General features: G+C 42.5%; 1 protein-coding gene across 2 annotated transcripts in view; it reads right to left on the reverse strand.

Annotated features, from left to right (window-relative positions):
• The window catches only part of CSTPP1 (centriolar satellite-associated tubulin polyglutamylase complex regulator 1), a 180,253-nt gene that overhangs the window by 23,089 nt on the left and 135,680 nt on the right, over window positions 1–21,484 (reverse strand). For both annotated transcript variants that reach the window (XM_079103246.1, XM_079103247.1), the window contains exon 4: window positions 251–335. In XM_079103246.1, the coding sequence (XP_078959372.1) occupies window positions 251–335 (85 nt within the window). The remainder of the gene's footprint in view (window positions 1–250; window positions 336–21,484) is intronic.

Below are 21,484 nucleotides of genomic sequence, written 5' to 3' on the forward strand. Positions count from 1 at the left end.
ATTTCTCCTTCATTTCACCACCTTCCAACTCTATCTTCAGACCCTGAGGCTCCCCACAGAAACCACAAAGGATCATTTGGCTTCCCTTAGGAAATGCAGAAAGTATTATGTTTTGGGGCAAACTCCTAATAGACCACTCTCCAAATGCCAATTTTTGCTAATGACTTTTGTCACTCATACATGGTTCAGGTTTCTTGAAGAAGCCCTGGTTCAGAGGACTAAGTGGGCTGCAGGAGCCCAGGAGACATACCTGGCTGCTTTCTGAGTGAGCTCCAGTGGGAAATCCGGGCACAGTAACTGCAGCAGACAGTGATATTCTTTCATGGTCAGCAAATCTGGAATGGAAATGGAGAGAAATACATTAGGTTTCTGCATTTCAAGTTACTGCCTGCACTTTGGTCATATCATGGGTTTTAGATCCAGTCTTGGTAGAGCTGTTCTTTGAAGGTGAGTCAGTGTTATAGCGTGTAGCCATTAACTTCTGGGGTGAGATTTTAATATCAGTATCTCCACAAAGCTTGTCCTGGGTGTAGGCACCCAGTTACAACCACATTGACCAAAGGAACTTCCCTGATTTGCGGAATGGTCAGGTGAAGAGAGGAAACGAGAGGGACCTTCTTCAACCCTTCTAGTTTGGTTTTCCTCATGGATAAAGATTTGGATGAATGAGTCATTTGTCATTGGTTAAATCTGTTGAAATTCTTTGGCATTAACTGTCACCACTGCATGCCCAAAGATCATCCGCAGAATATCTGGAGGCAGCACTGAGGCAAACATTCTTGCATGTGTGGAGAACAGTATCACACAGAAACCCACAGACCTTATTACTCTGTCATCTGGGATCACAGCAGGCTGGCTTCTTTTGGATGCCTGCACACAAATCTGGTCATTCTATTTAGGAAGCCAAGACAAAGGTCCAAGAAATACAATCAAAGCAACCAAATGATTCCTGATATACAGAAGCAGTGCTCAGGGAGAGAGGAGCCAGGAGGCTCTGTGGTCCAGATTTGCCAAAGAGGCAAATCTCAGAGAGGTTTATAGGATCTCAAGGGAGAGAAAATAATGTCTGTTGCTTAAAAGTTTTTGTTATTGCATGTACTAATCCAAAAGATTTTGGGTCGGCCAGGCAACAGCAATCTGCATGTATTTTCATGTACCAAAACCTTTCAAATGTGGAAGGGCATGCTAATATCCCTATTCAAATATGGAAGGTCAAGGAAGAGCAATCCACCCTGAAGCCATCCTAGCTGGGGGAGGATGAGTGAGAAGGGAATCCAGAGGGCATGGCTACATTTGGGGAATGAAGATGATGATCACAGGCACTTGGTTTCTTTGGACCTAAGTTAGCCCAAGCCACAGGAATCCCGATCTCCTGCCCCTGCTAGTTTGGTTGATGCGTTTCCAAGACAAAAACCCCAAATCTCCCGGGAGAGGCCTGGGTTCCTACTACTTTTTCATCAAAGCTCAATTCAAGGTGGGGGCAGAGAGTTAAACTAACCACACTGCCAAAGTCAGGGACACCAAAGGAACAGACTCAGCGTCAATATGGGTCAAAGGATCAAGATGGCTTTTGTGGCCTTCAGCTCAGCCACAGTGAAGGGGACACTTTCCTCTCCTTGCTTGCCTGACCTCGGGCACAGCCTGGCAGGAGATATTGTTCTTCAAGGGAGGGAGTAATAGCCACAGTCTCATGGATTTGGGGTGAGGAACAGAAGAGGTGAAGGGAAGGGAAAAAAGCTGCTGAACCTAATGAGCTCCCCTTTAGTCTTACTTCAGGACTCTGCATGAGAGGGAAGTGCTTTCTGGCAGGGAATAAATAAAAGAAAGTTCTATTTTTGACTCATTAGTGATTTTCTAGGCTGAACTTTGGTGGAAACATCTGAGACCATTCTTGAGAGCAGGCTCAAAGTGTTTCACAGAAATTCACATTTATGCTCCAAGTTACTTGGAAAATAATCTTAGGATGATAAGGGTGAAAGAAAATTAGAAGATGCATGAGCAAGTGAGAGAGAGAGAGAGAGAGTGAGAGAGAGAAAGAGAGAGAGAGAGAGAGAGAGAGAGAGAGAGAGAGAGAGAGAGAGAAAGTAATCCCCTCATCTAATAAAGAAAGTGCTAGGAATTGGTCTTACCTTCCTAGTTTTAGAGTTTACATGCTCTTTAGGTTCTTGATGTTTTTTCTTTTTTCTGGTTTTTATTTTAATTAAAAAAAATATTTGTTTTGGGTACTAGGGATGGTACCCAGGGATGCTTTACTACCGAATTACACCTCCAGCCCTTTTTATTTTTTATTCTGAGACAGGATCTTGCTAAAATACCAAGACTGCCCTTGAACTGCTTATCCTCTTGCTTCAGCCTCCTGAGTTGCTGGAATTACAGGTGTGCCCCACTGTGCATGGCTGGTTCTTGATGTTTTCTAATGTACTTCAAATATTCACTTCCAAAAGGCAAAGTAATTTACAAAAATCACTTCATACCCAATTGTGTTTGTCAGCTTTTTGTCACTGTGACAGACATCAGAGAAAATCAACTTAGAGGAGAAAAGATTTATTTTGGCTGTTGGTTTCAGAGGCTTCAGTCCATGGTTAGTTGACAGTGACGTAGAAATGTCACAGCAGAAGGGTGTGCAGAGGAAAACTTCAGTCCACGGCAGTTACAAAGCAGAAAGAGAGGGAGGGACAAGAGACAAGATAGAGTCCCATGGGTGGGACCCCAAGGACCCACTCCTTCAACTAGGTTCTATCTCCTACATGTTCCTCCATCTTCCAAAAGTCAATTCAGATTATGAATTCATCAAGGGATTAATTCATTGATGGGGTCAGAGGCCTCATGACCCAATCACTCCCTCAAAGCCACCTCTAAACATTGCTGCATTGGGGACCACACCTTCAACACAGGAGCCTTTGGGGACATTCCAGATTCAAACCGCAACATTAGTGCAACAAAAGGCTCTTAAAAATATTGAAAACAGAGTACATCTTGCCCGACACTTCTGGAACTTGACTCTCAATTATTAAGTGAGGGTGGCGATCACATAAAGAGATTCATGAAATGCAGGTAAATAAACAACTTTTAAGTGAGAGAGAGTGCATGCGAGCAAGTGCAGTTCTAACTCTATTTAAGAAGTGGCCAGACGGTATCACAACCAGGTGACTCCAAGTAATGGCCACTCTGGTGGTGAACAGGAGCCGCTCCTGCACCTGTGGGTACTGTAGTAAGACTAATGAGCACACAGGGGCAGTCGCCCTTCTGCCCCACAGGCGAGGCTCCAAATCTTGGCACTACAATTTACCAGGTATGTAACCTTGGGCAAACTGCTTAATCTCCTTCCATCTCAGCTTCTCATCTGTAAATTGGGAATGAAAATATTTGCTTTTCAGGATTGAAGTCAAATGAAGTAAACTGTGTACAGAGTACTTAGCAGAATGTCTAGAATTTAGTAACACCAAACAATGGAGGTTGTTTTGCTTTTGTTTTTAAATCCTGAGGGTAAAAACCAAAGAGGAGAGCAGGGAGGTATTTCTGGCTGAGCGGGAATGCTCAAACACCTACCTGTGTTCTGCCTTGAAAATCCTCTGTCAGGCGGCCTGAACAAACGCATCTCCCAACGCTCCTCTCCTATCTCCACTCAGTGTCACATGTGCCTCTGGAGTTCCAGGCACAGCATTTCAGCCATGAGTGAGCCAGCAGTATCCCAGCTCCTGAGGCTCACACTCAGGCATGTGTTAACTCCAAATGCTGCTGTGTACGTTGGGCTCTTTGGCTCTTAGTGCTCTAAGATTTCAAAGGCCCTTCCTGGCAGCCTTTGTGCTGCAGGAATAACAGTAATGAGAGCGAACAGTCTTTGAGTTCTGTGCTCAGCACTTGAATGAGCGCACTTAACCTTTGTGGCAATCTTATGAAGCAGACCTCATTACCCCCAGTCCCATTTCACAGATAAGGACATGGATGCTCAGAGGTTGAACTAACTTGGTTAGGGGAGGGCCTTGAGTGTGGGGGACAAGAAGGGGACCTATCTTCCCAGAAAGATCAAGATCCCAAGCTGGTACGAAAGGAAGGGGGACTGACAGCTAGAGGAGTTTAATAATGAAAATACTACCTGCTGACTTTGTTACTGGGGATTGAACCAGGGGGTTGTGCATGCACACCGCTTTTTTTTTTTTGAGACAGAGTTTTGCTGAGTTGCTGAGGCTGGCCTCAAATTTGTGATCCTACTGCCTTAGCCTCCTAAGGAGCTGAGATCCCAGGTGTGTGCCATGGTGCCCAGCCTGCTAACTTTTTTTTGGTACTGGGGATTCAACCCAGAGGCACTTAACCACTAAGCCACGTCCCCAGTCCTTTTCTGTATTTTATTCAGAGACAGGGTCTTGTTGAATCATTTAGGATCTCACTAAGTTGCTGAGGCTGGCTTTGAACTCTCAATCCTCCTGCCTCAGCCTTCTGAGTCACCGGGAATACAGGGGTGTGCCACTGCACCTGGCTGCCTGCTAACTTTTTGAGCACTGTCTACGGGCCAGGCCATGTTCTCTTTGGTCTTTATTGTGTCACCTTATTGAATCTTCACTATTTTTACTCCCACTTCACAGATACACAAACTCAGATTGCACATGCTTGTGAGGTGTAACTGGAATTCAAACCCAGGCAGTCTGGCTGCGGAGCTTACCGGCTAGCACTTTGCCACCTTGATCTTATCAACCCTAATGTGTGAAGGCTTATGAGCTTGTTTTTCCCTCCAGACAAGCTGTAGAAACTAAGTAGCTCCAGGTGAACTGGATCAAGGAGACAATCCAAGTGAATTGGGGTTTTTCACGTAAGAAATGGAGGCTGAAAAGTTCTAATTACCATCAACAGGAAAGACTGAGGCTCCAGCAGCAACAGGCGCTGGGCAGTCGGGGAGGACGTGTTCACCTGCTCTGCGCTGTGCTGGCCTCTGGTCCCGCCCACCTGCAGCCCTTGCAGTCCTGGCAGGTGCAGGGAAGGTTTGTGGTGTGTACCAACAGACGCCTTCTCTAAAGGAATCCCCCACAATTAGGAAAGCTCAGCCAGCAGGTCCTCAAAGTTCAAAGGCAAAGACAAGAAAGCTTTGGTATAAGATCAAAATCACAGCGCTTTCCACAAATTGGTGCTTCTCTTCGTGTGGGTGGCCAGAACTATTAAACTCTTTTCTTCTAAACCTTGGAATAGTCTCACCAGAGGTTTTTACACCTTGATCCTATTATCCCCAGAGGCAGCACAGTGTGGCACTGGGGCAAGGATTTTAGAGTGCCTGAGTTCAAATCCTAGCTTTGCCACTGACTTCAAATTACTTGGTGGATCAATTCCATTGCCTCACTTTCCCCATATTTAAAATGATCATACAAAAACATCACAGAACTTTTGCGTTAAGGTGAAGTACTTAGAATAGTGTCTGACCTATTGCATGTGCTCTGTTTGTATTTTCTATTACTGTTTCAGAAAAAAAAAACTAGGGCTCAGAGAGATAAATTACTTTCTTAAGAAAACAGGTGGTTAGAGGGCCGAGCTTCAGACACAAGCCTATCTGGCTCCAAAGGTCCTGCAAGTTCCACCCTGGCAGGTGGGATCCAGCTGGTCTGTGGAGGACTTAACTTCTGATGATAGGATTGTTCACACCAAGTGACTGACAGACTGTATCTAAGTTAAATATACAGATACCTTCCAGGCGGGTCACATTAAACAGGCAGGGTAGATGGGCAGGGCAGCTGTATTAGTGCAGAGCACAGATGACCTGGTTTCAAAACCCAGTTTCACTACTTGCCAGAAACACCACTTGGACAAGTTATACCACTTCTCTTAATCTTGGTTTCCTCGTCTAAAAAGTATGAATAACCGCAGTATCTACTCAATGGGATCACTGTAAAACATCAAGTGGTAATTTATACACAAGGTACTTTACTAAGAAAAATTAGCAAAGAGCTCAATAAATGGCAGTATTATTTTAATAATTAGTAACTAATGATTAAAAATTGCCATTCTGAAATTAAGGAATCTTTGGATTGAACTAGAGCACTTGGTACATGCCTCACACATCACAGTAAATGTCAGTTGAAGGAATGAATGAATAAGAATATGCATCACATAGTGACTGAGTCAGAATTCATAGGGACAAAGTTCTGGTTTCTGTGTGAACAAAGAGATGGGGGATCTCTGAGCATAGGAGACTTTTTTCCTGCAAATTTAGGGGATGTGCATGTGAGGAGAAGCTATGAAGAGCTGAGAAAGATAAATGTCTTATCTGCCACTCTCGGCAGACACAATAAACCATGGCAGGTATATGCCAGTTCATGGGCTTACTGACTCGTAGTACCTTCTCACCAAGTGCTTAATTCAATCAGCTTGAATATTTATTTTCATAGGACTGTTTCACCAATCTTACTATAAAACCACAGGAAGTCTACAGTTCACTTCACAGAAATGCACTCTACCCTTGCTACAACTCTAGAGCAAATACTACTGCTTTCAAGAGAAAGTGCCCTGTCTCAGAATATTCTTTGGGCAGCTATCTCCACTGTAGTCTTAGGGAACGATAGATGAGGTTATTTAGCCAAGAGAATTAATCTAGGCAGAAGTTACTGATGCCCAATGTAGTCAAGGCCCAGCTCATTCTCATTTGTAGGGAAAGGAGTGTCTTTTCTACATCTGGTCTGCCTGCTTGCTGTGGAAATTCCTGCCTCTGAAGCCCTGTGGGGGCAGCTTAGTCATCTCTACATCCTTTTTGCAGACCACCATGTGTGTCCACAACATTTACTCACAAGAACTGTGGCGGTATGTGGTTGTATACTCAGATGCCTCTGTTCTTCCTGGGAAATGGTGCTTCTGCCAGCGTCAGAGAGGCATCACAAAGGACCAGTGGAGAGTGTTAGACGGAAGGACTTGGCGCCATGTCTTTGTTCCTTCCTTGGAGAAAGTGCTCCCCAAGGCCGGAATCAAGGATTTTTAGCTCCAAATGTGGGAGATGCAATGGGTTTAGTCTGACCTCATTTATGAGTGCCTGTGTGTTGGCCGGGTGAGCTGGTTCTAGACAAGGGCTGGAGATAATGAAAAGCTTCCAAGCCATGGGAAACCCAGAGGACCCGACAACCTCTAGTTGGTCAGCTGCAAGATTTCAATAGAAACTACCACAGAGACCAGAGAAAACCACAGTCCATGAGTGGACTTTCCAATTTTCAGTTGCAATTGTTTTTATGTTCCTTTATGCAGGGGTTGTGAAGGCTCCCTCTAAATGACACTCACCCTCAGTCAGGCTGCTCTGCCAAGAGATGCTCGGAAGGACATGGACAGTTCAGGGCATGACCACACCACCCCTTCCCATTCCCAGGGCATGAAGGCTTTGTTACCAGGCCACAGCTGAGTAAATACTCCTCAGTGGTACTCTGCAGAGGGGGGAAGGGATGCGGGAGAGCGGGAACAAGGGGAGGAAGGAGGCAGGAGGTATGACAGCTTCACTCCCTGTGGAGCACTTGGTACTGCAAGTCACAGGAAGATGTTAACGTCCTAAGGGCCATGATCCTGTCAAGCAAAGTCCCAGGAGGAGAGCCTGTGTTCTTAGTTATCTTTTTTGGCAGCACTATTGTTTTATATTTATAAATAGAGGGGAATAATAACTAATTTACTGAAAGGGAAATGATCCCACGACAGGAATGAGAAGCAAAGGCTTCCAATGACACCTGCAGGTACAGGGCTGGGACCATTATTAACATTATCCTTTGCCAACTCATATCTCCCCAGAGCATCTTTAGTGTGCTCAAAAAGGGGCAGAAAGCCAGAGGCTTTAGTTTTATATTTTACTATGATGAAGCCCAACACCGAGTGAGAAATGCATTTGGCCTGCTTCTGTTCGATCAGGATACATATTCTGGGCACAATATTAGATAAGACATAGCAACAATTTCATGTAAATGTTTAAAATGAACAAAACCAACTCCCCAGGAACTGTTTATGTCAGAAAAATATTTAAAGATACGTGAGAATTTCTAATAAGGATCTGAAAATTACTCCTTAGGAATCAAATATGATACATCATGGCAGTCTGGTCAGGTCTGTAGGCTGGTCTGCTCTGACAGGAAACCTGTATATATTGCATCAGATTCATGGGATACTGCCTGTCTTCTGGACTGTTGAGGGTTGGAGGATCAATGCAGGGTGTTCTGGGAGAAGCTGCTGTCCAAGAAATCTTTATTTATTTCAGTTGTAGATGGACCCAATAACTTCATTTTATTTATTTTTATGAGTTGCTAAGCCTCACACGTGTTCAGCAAGCGCTCTACCACTGAGCTACAACCTCAGCCCAAGAGAAATCTTTGATGACATGAAACACAATACGCCACACATGCAGGGTGGGCAGCACTGCACTGTGGTGTGGGAAGGCGGCACCAGTGCCAGGAGAGGAGAAAGTCTTTCTCTAGCAGTAATGGGGTTGGCTACTCTGGCAGGGCACGGTCTCCCATCCATTTATAGAGGAAATGGGAGGGAGTCTTGGACACTAAGATGTGGAGCAGGATCTTGGCACCATGAGCTCCCAAAGGGTCCAGTAGCCCATCACGGAAGTAAAACAAGCCTAGTCATTTGCACCACAGCTCAAAGACTCCTGCAGTCCCATCAGGAGTTGGTAGTTGGCGTTTTTCGTTTGGAAATAGGATGGTAGGGTGTGCCCTTTCAAACGGACCATCAGGGCCAAAACCAAGTGTCCTCCAGGCAGAGGCAGGTGCTGTGGAGTGTCCATGACCCACTTCTGCTCTTGTGTGAACAGCAGGGGATCCACAGCCAAGAGATAAAGAAGAGAAGGAACTCAGGTCTCTCCTCACGGTGACTAAAGGTGAGAGGAAACACCCTGCCTCCCCCAAGGTGATGTGTCAGATAGGCCTCACTCAGCCTTTGAAAAAGAGGCTGCATTTTAAATTTCATTACATGCATTTTTATGACCAGAACAAAGTTTTCATGTGGTTTCTGGAAACAAAAAGTCTATTCTATCTCACACATGATAAAAAGAAAAGAACCCAGTCTGAGTTCTGCCAAGCACTGATTACATTCCTCTGGGCACAACTTTTGTAGGCCTGTTTTCTCATCTATAAAACAAGGAATTTATAGCATATGAGGATAAACAAGAGATATACTTTTTTTTAAAATGCAAATCTTATAAGGAATCTTAATATATACCATAGATTAAAACAAAGCCTTTCTTACCAAACTTTCTCTTCAACAGCCCTTACCCAGGCTTGAGTTCTGCCAAAGGCAATTTAAAAACCACCTGCCCTAACCAGTGGGGGTCTCACCTAGCACACAGCTGAGAGTGTGGCCCCTGAATCGGCCAACTCAGGTCCAAGTCCTGGGTCTTCAGCTAACTAGCCAAGTGACACTGCACCAAGTCAATCAGAAATAAGAGTGAATAATAATAGCGCTATAAATGCTATTAATAGTATTAATAATAATAGTACTAATACTAATCATGAACAGTTCCTGAGAAAATTAAGAGTGGATTACAGCCGGGCATGGTGGCGCAAGCCTGTCATCCCAGCAGCTTGGGAGGCTGAGACAGGCAGAAGGATAGCGAGTTCAAAGCCAGCCTCAGCAACTTAGCGAGGCACTTAGCAACTCAGCGGGACCCTGTCTCTAATAAAATATTTTAAAAAGAGCTGGGAATGTGGCTCAGTGGTTAAATACCCCTGGGTTCAATCCCCAGTATTCCCCCCACCCTCAAGAAAAAAAGTTGATTACAAAAAAAGAGAGATGATAAATTAAAGTACTTGATTACAGCACAAGGAAGCAGTCAATAAATAGTACCTGTTCTGTTACTCTATTCCTGCATTTGTGGCAAACAGGTAGGATGGCACATGCTTACAAAAGGCACAGTTCATGGAAGTTCCCTTCAGCCCAGGCCAGTGGGTGGCTGAACCAACCTTACTCCTTATCTCATGATTATTTTATCATGCCTTTGTTCTCTATTGATGAGTAACAGACTTCCTGCCTGAGGCAGGTGTACGCCACTTTCCTTGAACACCAATGTACTGCCAAACCCTGTCACCCCACTTTTAATAGGGCCAATGGCTCCTATTTATAGAGAGACTATATAATTTTGCAAGCCATGTTCACATGCATAATCACTTTTAATTCCCATAAGCACCTTGTGGGGCAAGGACAGGATAATGGCATCAAATACTTACCTCTTTTTTCAGAGATAGGGATTGAATGGAGGGCTTTACCTGTGTGAGGCAAGCCACATCCCCAGCTCCCCAACCTCCCATTTCTAAAGACAAGGAATATAAGACTCAGTAAGGAACAAAGTCACCAAGCAGTAGTGACAGAATCAAATCAAGACTTTTCAGCACAGGGCAAGGCCTCTTTTTACAACTGAGGTTGGTACTCTATGATGTCCTTTTCTTTTTGGTCATAAGTCCAGGGGAACTCGGTTTACTTTTCTTTCTTTCTCTTTTTTTAATATTTTATTCTTTTTTTTTTCCCCCCAGTGCTGGGAATTGAACCTAGGGCCTTGTGCTTGCAAGGCAAGCACTCTACCAACTGAGCTATCTCCCCAGCCCCTAAAATATTTTTTAATTGTAGATGGACACAATATCTTTATTTTATATGGTGCTGAGGATCAAACCCAGTGCCTCACATGTGTGAGGCAAGTGCTGTACCACTGAGTTACAGCCCCAGTCCATGCTTTTCTTTCTTTTATGGATGAAAAATATGTAGTCACAGTGAACTCCCACAATTAGAATTCAGAAATGTTAGCTTCAGCTATTATTTTTGTTAACATTTAAATCTGCTACCAGTGATTCCATCTCTTTCTATCATCTTTCTTGGAGGCTGGCTCCAGGGTCAGATGAAGTCTGCCTCCCAGCTTCCTTGCTGCCCCCAAACAGATTACAGACCTTTTCTATTTTAAGTGACCTAATGCTAATGCCTATAAGAAAAGAGAGAAGGCATAACAAAATTAATAAATATTTTAAGCCATGATAAGCCTATGTCTGCCATTTTTATAGGATTAGACACAGATTAGCAAGAGAAAAATGTATTTAATGTACACCCCCGCCATACTTCCAACTAACTTTTCTTTTCCAATTTAAGACTAGATTGACGGGATGGAATTTTATAAGCTATCAGCAAAATTGTCTGATGGGGACTTAAGAAAGCAAGACACGGAAAGAAAAAAACTAATAAAAGTGATTATTTCTCTAAGTTTTCCACTGTCTAAAACAGCCACAGAGTAAACAAGAAGTGGGCCAGATTATGCATTTGATTTGCTTAAAATGCATTTTCCTTCTTTTCCAAATAAACATAAACAGAAGCAGTGGCTAGTAGGGTTACTCACTGAGGGCGAGTTGAACCAAGGCAGACTAAAAATAAAAAGACAACCACCTAAGTTCTCTGGTTCCCGTTGGGTGTGTGAGTAGGGGAGGGCTGCTGCCAGCAAGTGGGTGGATTTATAAAGAGTGCAGCCTGTTCTCTCATCAGAATCCACGAACTTCCACCAATGATGATGGATTTATGGCTACCCATCCACTAAAAAACAGACTTCAGAAACAGAACCAGCAGGAAGTAGGAAGAGGGCTGGATACAGATAAATACATACATCTCTTCAGATGAATCCACCTTTGTCTTTCCTGCTGTTTCCTGACTTCTGTGGGCATAGGCAACGTACCATGTCTATAATTATATGTGTATGTGTGGGTAAGAGGAGAGGCAGCAGAGAGGGAAGAGTCTGATGCTTCCGGGACTGGATGGGAAAGGAAACTGATGTTAGCAGTTACTGCTCCTTAAAATCATCAGCTTTGTTTTTCAAAGTATGGTTTTCCTGGTAAAGGATCCTCTGCCTGGAATGTGAGTGTATCACTCATCTTATTTTAATAAAAATGTGAACCAAATGGTAGTGTTGTTCATCCTACGACACAAAAGTTTCTGAGACCCTGATCCTTATCTTTCACTGGGACTGGCAGGCATACAAAAAAGAGAAGAAAAAAGATTAAAAAAAAGGGGGGGGGGGTTGGTGGCATCAAAGGATGAAATTGCCCAATTTCTTCTATATACAAATATTCCAAAAGACAAAGTCTGGTCTCCTCACTGGTTTGGTACCTGGTTTCACCACTGATAGATGGCTCTCAACTGGGTAAACTCTTTGTGCCTCAGTTTCTTCCTCTGTCATGCTTCACATATAATGATCAGAATGGATTAGGCTAAGTAAAATATATTTTGCAGGATGCAAGGTTGTGTGCCCTTTGACCTTTTGAGTTTTGTCAAGTTCAAGTATAACCTATTTTAAAACTTCAGAAAATAAACCAAAGTATGAGCGGAAAGAAGACATCAAAGTGTTTTTAAAGAGCAAGACCAGGACTAGGGGGTAGCTCAGTGGTATGGCCCTCACATGTACAAGGCCCTGGGTTCATCCCCAGCACCATCAGAAGCAAAAAAAAAAAAAAAAAAAAAAAGAAGAAGAAGGAGGGCCATTAAGATTTATTTTCTAAACAACCAAACCTTTCATCTCAATAATCCTCCAGGTTCTTTGGGTCTGACATTCTAGAATTCTTTCACTGTGCTTCTCTGTGGTTGAGGCAGCAGCGTGAAGACCAGGAAGGGCATAATTTGAATCCTTGTAGCACATAATTTTCTAGAAGACTGGAAATGACATGAAGCCCACTCATGCTTCCAGTATAGCATCACAGGGAAGCCAAGATCATGGGATTTGAAATTAAGACAGACCTGCATTCAAAATGTTTTACTGCACACCACCAGGGATTCAGGAGGTGGAAGGAGGAGGATCATGTTCAAAGCCAGTCTGGGCAACTTAGAGAAGCCCTGGCTCAAAATAAAATTAGAGGGGCAAGTAATGTAGCTCAGTGATAGAGCGCCCCTGGGTTCAATCCCCAGTGTCAGGGGAGGTGGGCAGGGGAAGCCTCTGCTACTTCCCAGCGATGTGGGCTTGGGCAAAAGTCTTTGAACTCATTTTTTTTTTTCATCTATAAAATGTTATAACTCGCACCCTTCCAGATTCTACTCAATGGGGGCCCCTGCCACTGCCTTGGCTGCATCTCCTTCTCTTCACCCCTTGCCTAGAATATTCCAGCTTTGCTATTCCTTGAACATGCTCTTGACTCAGGTTTGTTTTGTGGTGCAGGGGATGGAACCCAGGATCTTGTGTATACTAGCCAAGTGTTCTACCCTTGAGCTACATCCCAGCCCCTTGCCTGCCTCAGTCTTTTGTACCTGCTGTCCCCTTTGCCTCTAGATAACTGCATATTTCTTACCTCCTTCAGGCCTCTGCTCAATAGCCATCTTTTTTTTTCAATATTTTAAAAAATATTTGGTCTTAGTTTTTTGGGATTGGCTTATTTCACTTAGCATGATATTCTCCAATTCCATCCATTTATTTGCAAATGCCATAATATTATTATTCTTTATGACTGAATAATATTCCATTGTGTATATATACCACAGTTTCTTTATAAGCCAATTCCAAAAAATCAAAGGCCGAATGTTTTCCCTGATAAGTGGAAAATGATATATAATGGGGGTGGGGGTTGTGGGGAATGAGAGAAGAATGGAGGAACTTTGGATTATGTAGAAGGAGATGAGGGGGGCTATGAAAAATGGTGGAATAACAGACATCATTACCCTGTGTACATGTATGATTACACGAATGGTGTGAATCTACATCATGTACAACCATAGAAATGAAATGATGTATCCCATTTGTGTACAATGAATCCAAATGCAGTCTGTAAAAAATTAAAAAAAAAATAATAGAAAAAGAAATTGATCATGAAAAAAAATTTTTTTAGTTGTTGATGGGCCTTTATTTATTTATATGTGGTGCTGAGAATTGAACCCAGTGCCTCACACATGCCAGGCAAGCACTCTACCACTGAGCTACAACCCCAGCCCATCAATTGCCATCTTATTAAACACCCTGACCATGGTGTTTAACATGACTCTTTTCCTCCTTTCTCGTTTTCTTGCATATTACTTACCATATAATCCACTATATATTTTTAACTGTGTTAATCAGCTTTCCATTACCATAATAAGGACCTGAGATAATCAATTTAATAAGAAAAGAGGTTTATTTTGGCTCACAGTTTCAGAGGTATCAGTTCATGTCACTTGACTCTGGTTCTTTGGGTCTGTGATGGCACAGTCATCATGGTGGGAGCACATGATGGAAGAGGACTGGTCATCTCATGGTGGCCGGGAAGTAAAGAGAAAGGGGAAGAAACAGAGTCCTGATATCCCCATTTAAGGCAAACCTCAATGAGCTAACTTCCTTCCACTAGGCTCCCACTAAAGATCTCATTACTTCTCAATAACACTAGGGTCTGGGGACCAGTCTTCAACACATGGGCCTTTGGAGCATATTCAAGATACAAATAATACTAACTGTATTACCTGTCTCCCCACTGGAATGCAAGCTCTCAGAGGGCAAGGATTTTGACTTTTTTTTTATTGATCACTAGTTCTTAATAATTGTTTTAAGAATGCAGCTGTTCTGAAGAGTGAGATAAGCTCTTAGCACTTGCTGTCTAGGACAGAGAATATGGCTGGTAGGTAGGCTTTGTTCAGCTTGAACTTCAGTTTGTTTGGTTTTTAAAAATCAGGGCTAAAACAAAAAATCAGGACATTTCCCACAATACAGTTTACATTTCAGGGATCTCTTTTTTTATATATTTTTTTAGTTATAGATGGACACATACATTTATATATATATATTTTTAATGTGGTGCTGAGGATCGAACCCAGTGCCTCACACATTGGAGGTAAGTGATCCACCACTGAGCTACAGCCCCAGCGATCTTTTAAAATAAAAACCAGAAGACATGGCTATACTGGACCAGCATTACCGCATGGCCACAAGTAAGGAGCCGAGGAGGAAGATGCCCTTGCCACTGTCACTGAATGACACCTGTGCTTCTTACATACCTGCCTGGCCACTGTAGGCCTCTGCATTTTCAACCCCAGGTGAAGAACTTCTCTTTGGAAGCTTTCACAATAAAGATTTAATGACTCTGACTAAACTAGTCTAAGGCAAAAATAAAACAGATGACTTTATGATATTAACAGAAAATTGTTATATACAGTATGATCCCATATTTGCTGGGAGAGAGAGAGAGAGAGACAGAGAGAGGGAGGAGAGAAAGAAAGAGAGAAAGAAAATATAAATTCGTGTAAGAAAAAGAATGGAATGTACCTAAATTTTAACGACGGTGCTTAACTCTGGGTTTGGGGACTATAGGTAATGTGTCTTTCCTTGAAATCAGAAGAATAAAATTATTTCATAAAAACCATTCAAATGTATGATATATAAAAAATAATTCAATTAAACTTTCTTAAAAGGAAAGGAAGGAGGCTAGGGTAGCACAGCCTAGCATACGTGAGGCTCTGGGTTCAATCCTCAGTACCACATAAAAATAAAGTTATTGTGTCCCCCTACAACTGAAAAATAAAAAAATTTTAAAAAGGAAAGGAAGGAAGGAAAGAAGGGGTAGGGGAGGGGAGTAAGGAAAGGAAGAGTAAAGCAGGGGAGGGGGCAGCAGAGAGAGAGAGAGAAAGAACACCATCTAGAAAGATTAAGTCTGCAGTTTCCTTCAGAAACCTATTTCCACATCCCTCATTCTCAATGGCTCTATCTTCGCTCTGTAAGTGACCTGAATGCCATTTAGATTTTTTCCTTTGTCCATAATGAAAAGAGGGCTCAAAGTTGATGATCATCTTTTATAATGCTTTATATGCTTTTGGATCTTATTAAGACTGGTCCTCCCTTAGAGCACCAGTCAGGCAGCACATCCCTTCAAATGAAGAAAGAAGTGAAGGAAAAACACCTTCCAAAGTCAGGGCTCAGAAATGGACAGTTACAATATTCCCCATTGATTCCATCTTTCTAATCTTGGGCATATTTATGGATGATTTCCCTTCTTTTCCATAGCTGAACACAATTGTTTCTACTTGGGAACAGTGTGACCAAGCAGAAGAAAGACATAGGAGACTTGAAATCCTGCCTTAACCTCTGTCAGCCCACCTCACTTGAGCAAGCTACTTACTCTTCAGGACTTAGTTCCTTCATCTGCGCAATAGAAATAATAATCAATTATTTACTGAGAGCAAAGGCCTGTGATTCCCAAGGCCCTTTTAAGTTGCAAAGTCACAAAATGGACTAACCTCCAATGAAGTTGAGAACAATAAAAATGTTTTTTTTTCTTTTTCTGGGTTTCTGCACTGTAGACAGTAATATCTAGTCCATTTAAAACTAATATAGGCAATTTCAAATACTTAAATTCCAGTAAGTCTCTAAGGCAAAAGAGTGTCACAAAGTTCACACACAAAAGCTAATGTGGCTAACTTACAGTGTTAATAGTTTTAACAGGCTTGGCCATCTTGTTTCCCAGTTCCCCACACAAAGTAAACTGGGAGAGGAAAAGGAACTGTAAAAGACAGGAGCAAGGACAGCAGTGAGAAATTATGCATTAGTAGAATTAAAGAACAGAGATGCAGGGTTTGCTCTGGCAGCACATATACTAAAATTGGAATGATACAGAGATTAGCATATTCCCTATGCAAGGATGATATGCAAAAATTATAATGTGTTCCATATTAAAAAGAAAAGAAAAAAAGATCCAGATCAGAGGCAGTGGGGAAATGTTGAAAATACAATCTGGATGCATTTAGGGTACACTTCAGTGTATAACAAGGTCTTCCAGCATAGTAAAATAATTTATGATTATAAAGATGATGTTTAGATGCCACGATAAATTTAATTATATAAGGAAGCATGGAAGGCTATTTATTGTATGTATATTTAAAAGATTTCAAATTTACAAAGATTTCTGATTTGTGAATTGTATTAAAAACCACAGAAAAATTTAGTACTCAAATTAATTTTACAGTAGGCTGTAAAATTCTCCCATCTTTCTATATTTACTGGCTCTAAACCATTTATTTATCACTGCCTCATGGGTGTGTTATCTGTTTTTAAGCTACCTTACTAAGTGCTGTGCATCAGGGCTGGGGATATAACTTGGTGGTAGAGCCAGGCATATGCAAGGCCCTGGGTTTACACCTGGGATTTCCTGCAGAAAGAAAGAAAAAGAACAAAGTGCTGTGCATCACGATCTTATCTGGTCCCTCACAGCAGTCCTATAAGGTAAGTATTCTTGTTTTACTTGCAGACATAGAGAAGTGAAGTAATTTGCCGAGTTACATAACTAGTAAGCAGCACATTCAGACTTTGATTATGGGTCTGCCTGAATCCAAAGCATGTGATTTTAAGTATTCCACTACTTACTGATGGTTGAATTACTGACTGACTTGTCATCTGTTTGCCCTATCACCACCTCATTATTGTTCTCAGTATTGGAAGTCAGTCTATTTTGTGACTTCACAACTTAAAAAGAGGCCTGGAAATCCCAGCATCATAGATCTGGCCTTTCAAGGTCTCAAGCAATTGATTGATTATTATCTCCATTTTAGATGAAGAAATTAAGGCCAAGAAAGTATGGAGCTTGTCAAATGAGATAATCTGGCAGAGTCAAGGCAGGGTTCCAAGGTCCTACTAGACCAAGTTCTGAGGGTAGGGATCTCCCAATCACTTGCCTTTATATATCACGGGGACTGGTACGAAGAAGTCTAAAATGTCCAGTGAATTTTATCTGTGCCTTACTATGTAGATGCCAAACCCTTAAAGACAATGTAGTATATTCCAATGCATCTCAAAGTATGTTTCATGGATTATCTATGTTCCAAACCTACAGAAGCAGAAGCACAATCTTTGGGGTCATGATGTGAGAATCTGAATTTAAATGGATAATTTATGTGACTCAGGATTGGCCCTGTAGTTGAAATGCAGTTTTCGGAGTTAGTCAATCCTGGATTCACATTCCACCTCCACTACTTACAAAATGAATAATCTGGGGCAAGTTAGTTTCTTAAATCTTTGAGCTTCAATTTCGTCATCTTTAAAATGGAATAGAATTACCTCGCAGCTTTATTTTTATTTTTTTTTGTAGTACTGGGAACTGAACCCAGGCCCACACACATGCTAGACAAATGCTCTACTAATGAGATACAACGTCAGTTCTTTTTATTATCATTAAATTGCCCAGGTTGGCCTTGAACTTGCAATCTTCCTGCTTCAGTCTCCTGAGTAGTTGGGATTATAGTCATGCACCACTGCGTCTGGCTCTCACAGAATTTTAAAAGGGACAAAATTCATTAATTCAATAGATATTAAGAAACATCTACTATATGCCAGATCTTGATTTTTAGGCTTAGGATATATTTGGAAACAAGTAGGCAAGCTCCTTGCCCTGATAGAGTTTATCTTACAGTGGGGAAGACAGATAATAAATAAACAAGTAAACCATATAGTAAGTTAGTGTTGAGTATAATGGAAAAAAGTAGAACAGAGCAAGCTGGTGAGGATGTGTGAGGTGACAGTGGTGGTACAATTTTATATAGAGTGGTCTAGGCAGGTTTCATAGAGAAGGTTAAAACCTAAGCAAAAATTTGAAGGAGGTTAAGTAACCAATACAGACTGCTGAGGAAGAGCAGCCCAGTGGAGAAACAGTCGCTGCAAACGTCTTAAGGAGGGAGTGCACCTCATAGACAAGAAGAACAGTCTGGAAGCTTGTGTGGCTGAAGCCAAGAAAATAAGGGGGAAGGGAATGAGAGGTCAGAGAAATGATTGGAGCCAGTTCCCACATGTCCTTTTAGTACTATGAGTGAAGGTTAAATGAGACTCATTCACAGTATATGGTAGACAGTAAACATTTAACAAATAGTACCTACATCTGTATTTATTGAATATCTGCTGGTCTCTAAGCAGAGCTAGTCTAGAAGGCCAGGCTCCAGGGACTATAGTACCTTTTGTGTACTTTGGTGGGGTTAGAGAGTCCTTCAACATTTCCCAAAGTACCGAAATCCAACAGATCAAAGGCCCAGCAGCAAGGAGAGATGGTTAATTCTCTGCAGGTGCTCAGAAAACTGAACTAACAGAGGCATGCAAAGTCAACACAGCATCAATAAAAGACAGGGCAAGAGATGGGTGTGGAGTGGAGTGGGCTTGGCTAAAGGCTGAAACCAAAAGAAAGTTGTTGGCCATGTACAAGAAAAAGCAGTGGAGCGTGGAAGCGTCCCCTACAGCTGTTGAAAGCCATCCTAATATCAATGAGACCACAAAGTCATGATAATAATGACTACAAACTGCCGGGGAGTAAGCCAGGGAACCCACAACATGAATGCACTTGTATGGGGGGAAAAACAAATTAAGAGATTTAGGCAAAACTATCCCCTTCCCTCGTGGAGGCTCTTTAATCTTTAATCTCTCTCTCTTGACACTAGGCACTGATCTTGCCCTAACAAGACAAAGGTAACTTCTGAGAAGCTAATACTTCTCGTTTGGGTGAAGGACTTCAGAGGAGATGAGTGCCCTGTGTCTGCCAGGCTAAAAGGAAGTTTTCCCTTGACCATACTGTCTTGCACTGGGCAGGCAGAGGCTAAGGCGCCCTCCACCTGCCCTCTGTGGCTTTCACAATGGAAGGTGCTGTGGGGTCCCCCACCTGTACACAGGAATGTGGTTTCTTTGGTAGCTGGAGGCAGGCAAGAATGTAATAAAGGCTGGATGGAGATACCCAGGCCAGGCTTTAAACTGCTCTAAATTGTGCCAGTTTCTTCTGGCTCCTACCCTATGGAAAGCAAAGCCAGGCACTGTCCAGTGGAAATTTGGAAGTGGGCAACCTTTATGGCCTTAATTATGCCAGCTTGGCAAAAATCTTTGTAGCAGTTGGTCTCCATGACCCTGACTTAACCTACTCAAGAGGGAGCAGTTTAGAGTGAGTTAGAAGAAAATGCAGAGCAACTGAATGCATGTGACTGTCCACGCAACACATTTAATTTGTAATTAAAACCATTATTAAAATCAGTGTATGAAAATGTGTATTTCATCCATTCCTCAAAAAATATGTCCCTCTGCCGTACCATTCTAACAGTAACCATGTATATTTGCTGTGGGAATTATTCATTGCTTTCCCCCCCTTTCTGAGGTGCTGGCGACTGAACCCATGGGTGCTCTACCACTGAGCTATATTTTTTATTTTAAGATGGTCTCACTGAATTGTTGACGCTGGCTTTGAACATGCAATTCTGCATTGGCCTCCCAAATCACTGAAATGCCAGGTGTGGGCCATTTTGCTGGCCATCGCTGAGTTCTTACCTATTTATTCAGAGTCAGCTGTGTGCCAGAGACTGTGCTAGGTTTGGGGGAAAGAGCCATGAATAAGACAGATAAAAATCCCCATTTTCATGGTACTTACATTCTAGTGTGTGCATGGGGAGCCAGGAGAGAGACAAGAAATAAGTAGGCAAATAAAATACTTTCAGAAAGTGGTAAGGGTGATGAGTTAAGTAAAAGAGTGGTGTGACAGAGTGATCTTGTGTAGATGGGACAATGGATGACAACCTTTTTGAGAAGATATCACAGGAGCTGAGAGTTGACCAGACGAGAGAAGTCAACTCTGCAATCCAGCAAGAGAGAGACAGTGAGGGCAGAGACCCTGAGATGGGAACCAGCAGCAAGTGTTTTCTTCCCTATTCTGCACACAAATGCTATCTGTCTCTGGCAAGTTGCAATCTGTTGAAGAAATTGTCCTATGCGGCCTGGGAAAGGAGCAGTATTGAATGAAACAGATTCAGACACTTACCTATTACTGGAGACTTACCTATACTGCCATGGGGGAGGGTGGGGACATGGGCAGGTAAGCTGTTCCTGGAGTAAAGATAAGGCAAGGGCTGTAGAAACTACTCTTTCCCCATGCTTCCACCTTTCACTGCCATGGTTAATTGGCAAAGCAGTCTGTGTGAACAGAGCGCAGGACGTCCAAATCACAGCACTGTTTCACACATCATCATTTCAAGTCACCGAATGACAGGATTTAGCATTCTGTGTCTGGCAGCGGCCAGCAGTGAAGCAGAGAGAATTCCACCGGATTATCCAAAGCATCTGACCCGCAAATGAGGAGTGAGGAGAACATTTTTAAAAAACAACTCCTGAATGGTTCAGTGAGCCAATTTGACATCGAACAGACACACACAAACATCCAGCCGCCTCTGAGGCAAAAGGTCAATTTCTTGTGCTTGTCCCCCGATCTTCAGAATCCAAGTTCTTGATCTGAGCTCAGTCCCTCATTTTCCTAGTCAAAGAGGAGGATGTGAAGCAGAGACAGGCTAGATGGGGTACACTGGGGCAACACTTCATTGTCTGAATTGAGGGCCATTCATTATAGCTGGAGTGGCTGAGAGCAAGGTCTTTGGGAGAGGAGAGGGTGCAGGACATGTCCCCTCTGAAGAGAAAGGCTTTACATTTTTTTCTTTTTGACACATAATAATTGTATATATTTATGGAGAATGGTGTAATGACTCAATACACATACACAGTGTGTCATTTACACATTGGCTTCCACTAAATCAAGGTAATGAGCATTTCCATCTC

The sequence above is a fragment of the Sciurus vulgaris genome (genome assembly GCF_902686455.1).
Source record: "Sciurus vulgaris genome assembly, chromosome: 11".
NCBI classification, from domain to species: Eukaryota; Metazoa; Chordata; class Mammalia; order Rodentia; family Sciuridae; genus Sciurus; species Sciurus vulgaris.